Raw genomic sequence first — 14,550 nt, forward strand, 5'->3', positions numbered from 1 at the left:
GAGCACTGTCCCTTTGCTGGGAAGGGTGGCAAATGTATCTCTCGCTTAAGTACAATGACCTTTAAAGCTTGTTCATCAAGTGCTTTGTCCATTGTGTCAGCATTTTTCCTTCTGTCTCTCTGAGGCGTTTCTGGACTCTCATTGTTTTTGTTGACTGCCTTCTGGTGCAAACCATGGAAACCCAGTTTTAATCAATATATGTTTTTTGTTGAAATATAGTTGATTTACAGTGTTGTGGTAATGTCTGCTGTACAGCAAAGTGACTCAGTTATACATATACATATATATATATATACACATTTTTTAAATATTCTTTTCCAGTATGGTTTATCACAGGATATTGAATGTAGTTCCCTGTGCTATGCAGTAGGACCTTGTTTATCCATTCTATATATGAAAGCTTACCCCAACTTCCCTCCCCCTTGGCAACCACCGGTCTGTTCTCTATGTCTATGATTCTGTTTCTGGGAAACACAATTTTAGTGCAAAGACAATGAGACCAATTTTCATAAGGAAACAACCTTAGTGAACCTGTGCCCTTGGACTTGACCTTCACAAGTACCTCTGGATTTCCCCCCCTTAGGACGGCTACAGGGGGCTGGAGTTGGGTATTTCCCTCCCTCTAGTTCAGTTAGGCTCTGATAAAACACCAATAGGTTAAGCTCTGGTTAGCCAGTTTCCCCCGAGGGCAGGCCTTGTTATGAAGAATAGAGTGCTCTGGGCATAGTTCAGAATGGACCCTTTCCCCTCTCCCAGACGGCAGCACGAGAGGATTCTTCCCCCATCTTCTCTGTGAGAACTTGGTGGGGCTCCTGGAGGTAAAACTCACAAAAATGTGGACAATTCTCTAAGCCTGGGCCACCCGGAGCTATTAACTTGCAGACTTGTCCTCACGGGGCCTCCAGAAATTCATCAATTACAGTTCAGGTTTTCCAACCTGGCGCTGGTTCCCCGGGTTTGTGCTCCATTAAGTTACGATTCTCAGTATCTGCCTTCTGTCTTTCCAGTTAGGTGGACAGCAATTTGCCCTGTGACCTCAATTCTCTGATGAATCTAGAAAAGTCATGGGTTTTGAGTTTATTGAGCTTTTGTACTTTTTATTAGGACAGAGTGGCAACTTCCAAGTCCCTTACGTGTGGAACCAGAAACCGAAAGTCCCCGTGCAACTTTACAGACATGTGAACTTGAATTGTACACAGGCCCTTCTGCCAACATGTAATATCTTTGTTTTGTGAAGCACCCTGCTTATCTTTCGGACTGTATTTCTAAAATCACTAGCTGACTTCTAAACATCAGGTGTTCAAGACTCTTACAAATAGGGAGGCGTTCCCCTGCCTCCATCTGTTGGCAAGCCCTGTCCCTCTGCTTCCTAGAGGACCCTCGTGGTGGCCCTCTGCAGCCCGTGGGGCCTGAGGCCAGAAGATGCTGCAGAGTCTGCGTCTCCATCCCCCACAAGTAATGCCTCCCTTTTTCATCCTTCCACTCAGAACTGGCATCAAATCTTCTATAAAATGGAGAAACAAAAGCAAAGAAAGGTGATCCCTATAGGACTGTACCTTAATCACATCGATGCCACACAAAAAGTTGAAGGAACAAGAAGTGTTCATGACTATCATTAAATCCTCGCATCAGGGTCATGTGGAAAGGGAATACATCTTATGTTCACAAATCACCTGTGTCCCCTTCTCCATCCGCCACTTGGTTCTCATCACTCCCCCTCCCCCACCTCCAGCAATTGGTCCTCTCTGCTCTGGGTCCCCATGGCAACTAGACCTTGTCTCCTTCACAGCACTGAGAGCGCTCTTGTAATCCATGTGTCACTGAAGTATTACACTCATACAGGAGAAGGCACGTGTGCAAAACATGCAGCTTGGTGACTGTTCACAAACCCAACACACAACTTTGACCAGCACCCTCAAGAAACAGCACCCTACCTGTGCCACCAGCCCTCCTGGAGGCCTTTTCAATGTCCACCTCTCCCCTGCACCAAGGATGAACACTGTTCTGACTTCCAGTCCCACAAGCGCTGTTTTCAAACTCGCATTTGCCATCTTTTCCATCTGCATCCCTGTTCGTGAATGCCTGAGGGAAGGGACTTTGTCTTTGCTCTGTCCCTGGGGCCTGAGGGGCAGACTTGGGCTCCACCTAAAGCGCCATCTACAGCGAGAGCAGTCAGCCCCTGACATGGCTAAGCACAGCCCCTGGCCCCTGGCCGTCCCCCCGGGGACATCCCCTGGAGCTCCCAGAGGACAGGGAGTCACAGACTCTGTGTCCTGTGGCTCCACGACATCCCCGCGGACACAGCTCTCGAATGACGAGCACGTGACCACCCTGCTCCCATTTCTGTCTCTGCAGAGACTTTGGCCAGCTTGCTGTGGAGCTCTTGGACCAGTCCTACAAGCATGACGAGCAGATCGCCATGAAACTGCTGACCTACGAGCTGAAAAACTGGAGCAACTCGACCTGCCTCAAACTGGCTGTCGCAGCCAAACATCGGGACTTCATCGCCCACACCTGCAGCCAGATGCTGCTGACTGACATGTGGATGGGAAGGCTGCGGATGAGGAAGAACCCTGGCCTGAAGGTATGCGTGACGTGGTCGGTAAGCACGGTATAGTGACAAGTGCCACCCGTGAGCTCTGACTCCCTGCCTGGCTGAGCTAAGTGCTTGCTGTGGTTTATACATCCATGACTCTGAACAACCCCAGGAAGGAGACGCCATGGCAATCCTTGTCTTACAGGAGAACCGGAAGCTTCAAGATTAAGGGATAGGATCTGAGCTGCAAGGCATGGGTCTGGCTCCTGAATCCACATGGTCTAACGCCAGAGCCTGACCTGCAGCATGAGTGGCTTACAGGCTTGGAGTCCACCCTAACTAGCCATGCATCCCTGGACCAGCCACCCGCCACTATAGTGGACACCGGAGCTCTATTTCTATAGATGCCCTTATAACTCTGAAATTGTCTGATATCGTTTTGTTTTACTTTTTAAAAACTTTTACTGAAATATAGTTGATTTACAAGGTTGTGTTAGTTTCAGGTGTACAGCAAAGTGATTCAGTTATATATATATATATATGTATATATATATATATATTCTTTTTTTTACATTCTCTTCCATTATAGGTTATCACAAGGTATTGAGCAGAGTTCCCTGTGCTATACAGGAGGTCCTTGTTGGTTATCTATTTTATATATAGTAGTTTGTGCCTGTTAATCCCAAACTCTTAATTTATCCCTCCCCCTCTTCCCCTTTGGTGGCCACAAGTTTGTTTTCTATGTCTGTAAGTCTATTTCTGTTTTGTAAATAAGTTCATTTGTATCCTTTCTTTAGATTCCACATATAAGCGATATCATATGATATTTGTCTCTCTCTGACTTACTTCACTTAGTATGATAATCTCTAGATCCATCCATGTTGCTGTAAATGGCATTATTTCATTCCTTTTTTATGGCTGAATAATATTCCATTGTGTTTATACACCACATCTTCTCTAGCCGTTCGTCTGTCAGTGGACACTTAGGTTGCTGTCTGATATCATTTTAATTGGCAATGTTTTCATTCTATGGGGTTTATGAGAGAATATGAAGCTATGAAAGTGTCTGAAAAGGATTTAGGGGATAGAAAATTGTACTGAGACCAAATCCCAGCTCTGCTGTTTACTACTGTTAACGACTAGGTTATCTTAAGGAGAGATTCTAACCTTCAGATAACCTACTCTGTGATGGCAATATTATACTGAGCTCATGGGATTGCTATGAGGATAAAGAAAAGACCATATATGTTATCCTGGGCATCAGGGTTCTGACATACAGAAGGCACTTCGTTTCTTAAAAATATGTTGGAAACTGGGGCTTCCCTGGTGGCACAGTGGTTGAGAGTCCGCCTGCCGATGCAGGGGACACGGGTTCGTGCCCCGGTCCGAGAAGATCCCACATGCCGCGGAGCGGCTAGGCCCGTGAGCCATGGCCGCTGAGCCTGCGCGTCCGGAGCCTGTGCTCCGCAACGGGAGAGGCCACAACAGTGAGAGGCCCGCGTACCGCGAAGAAAAAAAAAAAAAATGTTGGAAACAGTTCTCAGAGCTTTCTGAGATGCTTTTCCTGGGTTTTATAATCCTCAAATTTGACTTGAATAAAGATTTCCATTTCTTTCTTTAAAAAAAAAATAAATGTCATGCCTAATTGCCCAATTATATACAATGCACTAAGCTGATATTATACATAAGTTTGGATATTAATAAATAGTTTTTAGAATATCAAGAATAATGAGAAGATCCTGAAGATTTTTTTTTTAAAAAGAGCAGGTTTCCTACAAAGCGATGAACATCAGGTTGGCATCAGACTTTCCGTTAATAATACTGAAACCTAGAAGGCACTGAAACAAGGCCTTCATAGTTCTGAGAGGATTTGGAACCTGGATTTTTTTTTTTTTTTTTTTTTTTTTACCCAGTCCAGCTATTTTAGACATGAGGATAGGATATCTATTTAAGATAGACAAAGATTCAAGTTATATACTTTCTACTTACTCCTTCAGAAAAAGTACTTCAGCAGGCATTCCATTGAAAGAAGCGTTCAAAATTGCAAGAACACAGGTGATGTGGAATGCAAGAAACAAGCCCCAGTTTTTTAAAATCCCCATATGAAAAAGCAGTTGGATGAAATGAGTGCAAAGAGTCAGTGATATGCAAGAAGAAAGTACACAGAAGAATAGAAATGATTCCAACAAATAGATGCAGTGACTAAGATGCTATAAAGGATCAGGGGTATGGGTTAGGGAAACAAAAAGAGTTCATAATCATTAATGAGAAAATAGAAGTAGAATCAAATACCAGGGAAAACAAAAAAAACTGCACACAAAAGTTAAGGCTCGGTTATGATTTAAATTAAAATTTGGTACGATTTTTGAGTGATAGAAGGTAAAAAAGACCATTTGACCTTTGATACCATGATCAGGTTTCTCTAGTAGCACCAGAATTCTACATTAAAATTGCAATCACAGCACGCCATGTGACTGTACAGTAGACAGTATTTTATACGGTAATAAAAATGTAAATGCTTTTTATTGATCTTCAGTTTTTTAGAATAATCCAATAGACAGAGTATTGAAGACCTAAATATAAATCCTAAATATAATACAAAGGTTATCAAGTATGAAACTACGAAAGTAAAGGTACAGCTAAGAAAAGTTGGCTGGTGGGAAGGGGAAGAGAGAGGGGTAAACAGCATAATATCCCCATGTTGTAAAGTGGGGAATCAGAACTGTCAAGAGTTGTTGAAACAAGAGGTGAAGATTCCAGTTTATTGTGTAAAGTTACAAAGGTAACTTCATAGGAACTGAAAATACCGATGTGGTTGTTAAAAATGGGAGCAGAGGGGAAGGAGATAAATTAAGATAAAGTCTCATCTAAAATAGATATTTAGATGACTAAGATAGTACTTAAATTAACAAAGAAATAGCAACATAAGATACTGCCTATGTTGCTAAAAATATGAAAGTATCCATAACAGCTAAAACTAGAAATAGAAGCAAGTGTCTCAAACTAGAATTCAAAAATTTCTCTTGAAGACAAATGATATGAAACTATATATTTAAAAAAACACACTGAGAACCTGAGTACATCAACCAGAATAACCAACATCAAGACACACTTTAATAAAGTTATTGGATTTTAATGAAAAAAAGAATTCTTTGAGCTTCTAGGCAAAAAAAAAAAAAAAAATCAAGTGACTTCTAAGGGAAAAAAATTCAATTATCATCAGACTTTCAATAGCAACCATTTATGTCAGAAAAAAAAAATGGTGTGTATCATATAAAAATACTCCCAGAAAGAAAATTGAGGCAAAGATTTTATATCTAGCAAAAGTGATGGTCAAATATAAAGGGTACACATGACATGTTGCCAACAGGCAAGAACTCAGGGAAATATTGTTCCTATGAGCACTTTCTGAAGAATCTATTAGAGAAAGAATCTCCAACAACCAAAATAACCAGAGAGGCATCAGCAACAGGGCTGATAGCATCAGATACATATTTACTTGTAGTGTTAAAACTAAGTGACGGTTAAGTGGGAGAGAAAATAGTATATAACAGCTATATGTTCTGATAATATAGATATAATAGAACCATTTAAAAATGAGAGGAGGGACTTCCCTGGTGGCGCAGTGGATAAGAATCCGCCTGCCAATGCAGCGGACATGGGTTCGAGCCCTGGTCTGGGAAGATCCCACATGCCATGGAGCAACTAAGCCCGTGCACCACAACTACTGAACCTGCGCTCTAGAGCCCTCCAGCCACAACTACTGAGCCTGCGCGCCTAGAGCCTGTGCTCCGCAACAAGATAAGCCACAGCAAGGAGAAGCCCACACATCTCAACGAAGAGCAGCCCCTGCTCGCTGCAACTAGAGAAAGCCCGTGCGCAGCAACGAAGACCCAACACAGCCAAAAATAAATAAAATTACATATTTTAAAAAAATAAAATCAAATAAAAAAATAAAAATGAGAGGAGAATGGGGAGCACCTGTACAAAAAAAAGTGTAACTTTTCAGTAATCATAATTGATAGTGGTAGTATTAACATCATTATTCTGAAACTATTAAGTTAAAGCAACTGATTAACAGTGAGATATTCTAATTCTGTCACCCCCCTCTGTCCTTGAGAACTAGGACTTGGTGTGGAAGAAAAGGAAACACAGATGTAATCTGGAAGAGGATAAGCAAAAAAGCCTATAGTACTTAATTGGAAGCATCAATATGAATTCATTCCAGCTCTGGCCAATGAAAAGCCTAGAAACAAAGACCTACCCAAAAGCATGAACAGTCCTAGTGCCCAAGCTGTGGCCTTGAAATATCATTTCCCATTCACTGAAGCCAGAACTTCTTGGAGATATGGTTGATTCCAGGTCTGTAGCAGGATATGTACAAGATGAGCCCAGAAGAGTTGACACACCAGTTGTTAAAAAAGCTATCAAGGACCCCTAGGGTCAGATCAGGGGGACCCAGGAGCAAACATGAAGAGGCTTCCACTGGCCAAACGAACAGGACAGTTTGACCTTCAATACTATTATTAATAGTAATGAATAGCAAATATCTTTAAATCCATGAGTTCATAACAATATTTTTAAGTAAACATATACACTAATAAAGAACTATCAGGAAGAAAAATTAAGAAAACAGTCATTCCATATACAGTTGTATCAAAAAGAATAAAACACCTAGAAATAAATTCAACCAAGAAGGTGAAAACCTGTATATTGAAAACTATGAGATATTCATGAAAGTAATTGAAGAAGACACAAATAAATGGAAAGATATTCCATGCTCAAGGATTAGAAGAATTAATATTGTTAAAAAGTCCATGCTACCCAAAGCAATATACAGATTTAATGCAATCCCTATTAAAATTCCAATAGCAGTTTTCACAGAAATAGAACAAGCAATCCTAAAGTTTAGGTGGATCCAAAAAGTTTCCCAATAGCCAAAGCAGTTTTGAGAAAGAAGAACAAAGCTGGAGGCTTCATGCTTCCTGATTTCAAACCTTATTACAAAGCTATTGTAATTAAAACAATGGAAACAGGAACATAGATCAATGGAAAAAAATAGAGAGCCCAGAAATAAACCCATGCATATATGTCAATAAATTTATGACAAAGAAGCCAAGAATATACAATAGGGAAAGGATAGTCTCTTCAATAAATCATGTTGGGAAAATTGGACAGCCACGTGCAATGAAACTGAACCACTGTTTTATACCATACCCCCAAATTAACACAAAATGGATTAAATACTTGAACATAAGACCTAAAACCATAAAACTCCTTTAAGAAAACATAAGCCCTTGACACGGTGATGATTTTTTTTAATCTGACACCAAAAGCAAAGGCAACAAAAGCAAAAATAAACAAGTGGGACTACATCAGACTAAAAAGCTTCTGCACAGCCAACGAAATCATCAACAAAGTGAAAAGGCAGCATACTGAATGAGAGAAAATAGTTGCAATTGTATGTCTGATAAGGGGCTAATATCCAAGATATATAAAGAACTCATACAATTTAAAAGCAGAAAACAAAACAAACCAACAGTCCAATTAAATAATGGGCAGAAGATCTGAATAGACGTTTTTCCAAAGAAGACATACAGGTGGCCAACAAGCACATGAAAATATACTCAACATCACAAATCATCAGGGAAATACAAATCAAAACCACAATGAGATATCACCTCACACCTGTCAGAATGGCCATCATCAAAAAGGCAAGAAATAAGAAGTTTTGGCAAGGATGTGGAGAAAAGGAAACGCTGGTGCATTGTTGGTGGGAATGTTGGTGGGTGTTCAACCACTATGGAAAACAGTATGAAGGTTCCTCAAAAAATTAAAAATAGAACTACCATATGACCCAACAATTCTACAACTGAGTATTTATCCAAAGAAAACAACACTAACTTGAAAAGATATCTGCACCCTAGGTTCATTGCAGCATTATTTACAATGACCAAGACATGGAAACAACTTAAGTGTGCATTGATGGATGAATGGATAAAAAATTGTGATATATATGTACATATATATGTATGCAATGATATATATACACACAATGGAATATTATTATATATACACAGTGTATATTTTATACTTTTATATATATATATATATATATACATATATAAAATGGAATATTATTCAGCCATAAAAAAGAACGAAATCTTGCCATTTGCGAGGTGGATGGACCTCGAGGGCGTTGTGCTAAGTGAAATAAGTCAGACAGAGAAAGATAAATACATTATGATCTCTTTTACATGTGAAAACTAAAAAAACCAAAAAGCAAGTTCATAGACACAGAACAGATTGGTTGTTGACAGAAGCAGGGGTGAGGATGGAGTGGGAGGAATGGGTGAACTGGTTTTTATTTTTTTAGCTTAACTAAATTGAATATAATAAAAATAACCCACAATGAGATAGCACTACACACCCACTAGAAAAGCTAAAATTAAAAGACTGACCATACCAAGTGTTGGCAAGCATGTGGAAGAACTATAACTCTTCTACACTGCTGGTGGGAATACGAAATAGTTAAAAAAAGAAAAATCAGTTACCTTCAGCAGCTGATAGGAAATCAATTCATTATCTTGAAAACAGGTACATAAAGGGGAAAGAATCAAGCATTTATCCTGCATTTTCTATATGAACTGAACCACTGGGTAACCACTGAGTAGATGAGGGAAACATCTCTTTGTAAAATTATTCCAGCCAAGAAATGGAAACCAAATGATAGCATTAGAACAGCACCAATTTTCAACCCCAGTGAGTTGATGAATTGACATCAACTGCTGCTAACATCACCAAAAGAGAAACGGTATACTTTTTTTTTTTTTTTTTTTGTGGTACGCGGGCCTCTCACTGTTGTGGCCTCTCCCGTTGCGGAGCACAGGCTCGGGATGCGCAGGCTCAGCGGCCTTGGCTCACGGGCCCAGCCGCTCCGTGGCATGTGGGATCTTCCTGGACCGGGGCACAAACGCACGTCCCCTGCATCGGCAGGCGGACTCTCAACCACTGCGCCACCAGGGAAGCCCAAGATAAACGGTATACTTTTTAATGAAAGAACATGCCATCTACAGTCTTGCCATAGGGCTCAAACCTGGGTCTGTTTTTGTTTCATAGATATGTTCATTTGTGTCGTATTTTAGATTCCACGTGTAAGTGATATATTGTATTTGTCTTTCTCTGTCTGACTTACTTTGCTTAGTATGATAATCTCTAGGTCCATCCAGGTTGCTGCAAATGGCACTATTTCATTCTTTTTTATGGCTGAGTAGTAGTCCATTGTATATATGTACCACGTCTTCTTCATCTAGTCATCTGTCGATGGACATTTAGGTTGTTTTCATGTCTTGGCTATTGTAAATAGTGCTTCTATGAACATTGGGATGCATGCATCTTTTTGAATTATTGTTTTGTCTGGATATATGCCCAGGAGTGGGATTGCTACATCATATGGCAACTCTATTTTTAGTAACCTTCATACTGAACATATCTACAAAGCAGAAACAGACTCACAGACATAGAGGACAGACTTGTGGTTGCCAAGGGGGAGGAGGGGTGGGGGAGGGAAGGATTGGGAGTTTGGGATTAGCAGATGCAAACTAGTATATATAGGATGGATAAACAACAAGACCCTACTGTATAGCACAGGGAATTATATTCAGTATCCTGTGATAAACCATAATGGAAAAGAATATGAAAAAGAATATATATAACTGAGTCACTTTGCTGTGCAGCAGACATTAAACATGACATTGTAAATCAACCCTACTTCAATAAAATTTACAAAACAGCCTGGGTCTGGTCCAGCCTCTGCATCCAGCTGCCAAGTGGCAGGAGAAAACAAGGGCAGAGGAGCATCCCCAAATCCACTCCGTGATGAAGTCTACAGGTCCAAATGTTCTATCTCTTCAACCCATAAACAACCAGGAAACATATATTTTAAAAAGCAATTTTTAAACATGCCAGAATTTTAAAGAGCAAGATGAAACTATAGAATCTATAGCAGTGCTGTCCAACAGAAATAAAATGCAAGCCACATATGTCACTTTAAATTTTCTAGTTAAGAAAGTAAAATTTTTAATAGTTACAAGAAGTTTTTTAAGTACATTGTAAAAAGTAAAAAGGAAGCAGTTGAAATTAATTTTAATAATATATTTATTTAAACCAGTATATACAAAATATTATCATTTCAACATGTTTTTGAAAGGAAAAAAATCACTAATGAGATAGTCTATATGCTTTTTTTTGTACTAAGTCTTTGAAATCCAGTGGGTATTTTTCTATCATTTCCTTCTTTACCTAATGCTACTTTTAGATATAATGTCTACCCAAAGGTATAAATATTTGTAAACATCAGACTTCCTCCCAAGCATTTTTTTTTTTTTTTCTTTTTTTTTGGCGGTACGCGGGCCTCTCACCGTTGTGGCCTCTCCCGTTGCGGAGCACAGGCTCCGGACGCACAGGCTCAGCAGCCATGGCTCACGGGCCCAGCCGCTCCGCGGCATGTGGGATCTTACCGGACCGGGACACGAACCCGTGTCCCCTACATCAGCAGGTGGACTCTCAACCACTGCGCCACCAGGGAAGCCCCCTTCCAAGCATTTTTAATTCACAACATAAATATATAATTATTTTAAAGCAGGGATGGTTTGTTCTTTTTTTAATTCTTTGAATAGGTCATAAGGACATGCACATATTAAAAATTAAAACTATTTTAAAGTATAAGTGACAAGTCTCCTTCCCAACTCCTGTCCCCCATATGGCTTGTTCTACCCATTGGCAACCACTGATATTTGTTTCTTATGTATATTTCCATATATAAAGCTACTATGAATAAATATTCTTTCTTTCCTTTTTTTCATGATGAAGTAAATATTCTTTTTTTTTTTTTTCCTTTTCACAAGGGTTGGCATCGTTATTGTTTTGTACCTTCCTTTTTCACTTCCTCTGGGACACAGAATATTCCTTCATTCTTACCCGCTTCCCCAGTTCTGCTTCATGGTCGATGGCCACAGTTTATGACCAGTCCCCAGTGAGGCCATGGAGGTCACTCCTGCCTGGGGGTGCTACACTCACTGCCACCATGAGTGCTCTTGGACACATACTGTATCTCACTTATCTGCTGTATAAATGTCCAGAAGGGGAATTGGTGGCCCCGTGGGGATATGCACTTGCAATCTTGATAGCTGTCCCTCTGTGGAGGTGTCCACCTATAGTGTAGGGAATGTCTTGTTTTCCCACAATTCCACCAATACAGTGTGTGAGCAAACATTCCAATCTAATGGTAAAAAATGAGATCTCTGTGTAGTTTCTTTGAATGTCTCTTATTATGAGTGAGGACAAGCCCATTTTCCTCTCAGTACAAATGTCCCTAAGTTCACTGCCTTTGCCCATTTTTCTGCTGGGTTGTTAGAATTTTTCTTCTTGACTTCTAGAAGATCCTTTCTAATTAGAAAGATTAGCCCTTTGCCTGTCACATGAGCTGCAAATATGTTTTCTCAGAAGTTATTTTTTACTTTGGTTAAGGCATGTTTTCATTGTGCAGAAGTTTGTGATTTTTTTTCAGTATCAAAGATATTGATCTTTATTTTGATTGCTTCTTGATTTGGGAGCCTAATTAGAAAGGCCTTCTCCTACTCTCCATTTATGAAAGAATTTTCATGTGGTGATTGTTAGTTGTTTTATCTTCTGTCTGTGCCCCCTCCCTTTTTTTTCTTTCACAAAATATTTGAGCTAGATGCAATTTATTCTGGTGTATGTGTGAGATACGAATCCAACCTAATTATTTTCTAGATGATCACCCAGTTTCTCAATACAGTTTATTAAATAGTCATCTCTGCTTCTCCCATTGGAGGTGGTGTTTGTATCACAAATTAATTGCCTATGTGTAGTTGAATCTTTTTCTGGACCTTCCATTCTGCTCTATTGTTTGATCTCTTCGTGCACCTGTACCACTTTGTTTTAATTATTGGTGCTTTATAATATAATTTTTAGCATATGGTAGAAAGAACCCTTTTGTGTTACTCTTGTTTTTGAGATTTTTTTTTGATGTGGATCATTTTTAAAGTCTTTATTGAATTTGTTACAATATTGCTTCCCTTTTATGTTTTGGTTTCTTGGCCGTGAGGCATGTGGGATCTTAGCTCCCCGACCAGGGTTCAAACCCACACCCCCGGCACTGGAAGGTGAAGTCTTAACCACTGGACCACCAGGGAAGTCCCCCTTTTGTGTTATTCTTAATAATGGATTGCTGAGGGGAAACTTTAAAAAATTAGCATTGAACATTGGGGCAGAGTTCCGTATTGGAGACACACTGCATGGCACTGACAAAAATGTCAAGGGTTTCCATCTATGAGCTAGGCCATCCTTTTGCTGTCTAGGCAGAGCCCAAGTAAGTGCTACATTCATGAGTCACGTTTGTCTTCCAACTCTTGGTCCATATATTCACATTTACATCTAAGTTATTCCTATATAAAATATTTTTGGTCTACTTCACTAGAGGTATCATTTTATTTATTTATTTATTTTTACTTACTATATCTTACTTCAAAAAATTGCCTGCTTTGAAACACTATTGCAAGATCTTCGCTTTTTAAGTCAGGATTCCACACAATACTGCTTGCTGTTCATCTAGAAAAATTTGGTGGATGACCTTAAACTTCTCAGTGTCTGCAATCTATCAACATAGCAAACAGAATAAGCCACAGACCGTCAGAGCAGAGATAGACCTGTTCCAGGGCTGCTAGATTACTGATTAATGCTGAAGATCATAATTAAAAATTTTTTGCCTATAGTGGGAAAATTTTTAAGAATTACCATAACTTAAAAATCCACTTTTCTCTTCATACCTAGGTTATCATGGGGATTCTTCTCCCCCCGACCATCTTGTTTTTGGAATTTCGCACCTGTGATGACTTCTCATATCAAACATCCAAGGAAAATGAAGACGGCAAAGAAAAAGAGGAGGAGAATATGGTCAGTGATACCCTTGATTCTAAAAGTATCCATCAACTCTCATTTTCAAAATAGTTGTGATTTCTCTCGCCGTGAATTTAGAAACTGCAAGAATTGGGGACATTTATAATCCTTGATTTTTTTTTAACATCTTTATTGGAGTATAATTGCTTTACAATGGTGTGTTAGTTTCTGCTGTATAACAAAGTGAATCAGCTATACATATACATATATCCCCATATCTCCTCCCTCTTGCGTGTCCCTCCCACCCCCCCCATCCCACCCCTCTAGGTGGTCACAAAGCACCAAGCTGATCTCCCTGTGCTATGCGGCTGCTTCCCACTAGCTATCTATTTTACATCTGGTAGTGTATATATGCCCATGCCACTCTCTCACTTCATCTCAGCTTACCCTTCCCCCTCTCCGTGTCCTCAAGTCCATTCTCTGTGTCTGCGTCTTTTATATCCTTGATTTTTGAGGCACCTGTCTGTTAAATATGGTGCTGGAGTCCAAGGCGTTTCCCATCTGGCAGCCTGCTTGCCACGTGCTCTGCTCTGTTTCCAGGATGCGAATGCAGACACTGGCTCAAGAAAGGGGGACGAGGAGAATGAACAAAAAAAGCAAAGAAGTGTTCCCATCGGGACCAAGATCTGTGAATTCTACAACGCTCCTATTGTCAAGTTCTGGTTTTACACGGTAAGTTCCCTGCCCTTAGCCTTCACCATTTAGCATGTTTTAGACATGTCAGAATCAAGAAAATTGTCAAGGGCTTAAAAAAAGTGTTTTTTTAAAAAAATCAATGGATTAAAATTAATTATGAAAACAGAAGTGGGACTAACTCAGAATCTTCAGCTAAAATTGGATCTAGATAGATATCTTGTCATATATTTATACATAGGAATGTGGCCATCCTAGCCCCAAATACACCATTTCATAAAGCAAAATAGTCATATTCTATTTGCTCAAGATGAAGGATTTTTCAAATGTCTTTAGTAATACAAACTTAGGGAAGTAGAGTTTTATTCCAACAATGAACAAAGATGACTAGTATTTAGAGA

At 39.7% G+C, this 14,550-nt stretch overlaps 1 protein-coding gene across 5 annotated transcripts in view; it reads left to right on the plus strand.

Annotated features, from left to right (window-relative positions):
• The window catches only part of TRPM1 (transient receptor potential cation channel subfamily M member 1), a 73,900-nt gene that overhangs the window by 30,810 nt on the left and 28,540 nt on the right, over window positions 1-14,550 (plus strand). For all 5 annotated transcript variants that reach the window (XM_019945859.3, XM_019945862.3, XM_019945860.3 and 2 more), the window contains 3 exons: window positions 2,356-2,584; window positions 13,391-13,513; window positions 14,057-14,188. In XM_019945859.3, coding sequence (XP_019801418.3) covers window positions 2,356-2,584; window positions 13,391-13,513; window positions 14,057-14,188 — 484 coding nt within the window. The remainder of the gene's footprint in view (window positions 1-2,355; window positions 2,585-13,390; window positions 13,514-14,056; window positions 14,189-14,550) is intronic.

The sequence above is a fragment of the Tursiops truncatus genome, chromosome 2, assembly GCF_011762595.2.
Source record: "Tursiops truncatus isolate mTurTru1 chromosome 2, mTurTru1.mat.Y, whole genome shotgun sequence".
Lineage (NCBI taxonomy): Eukaryota > Metazoa > Chordata > Mammalia > Artiodactyla > Delphinidae > Tursiops > Tursiops truncatus.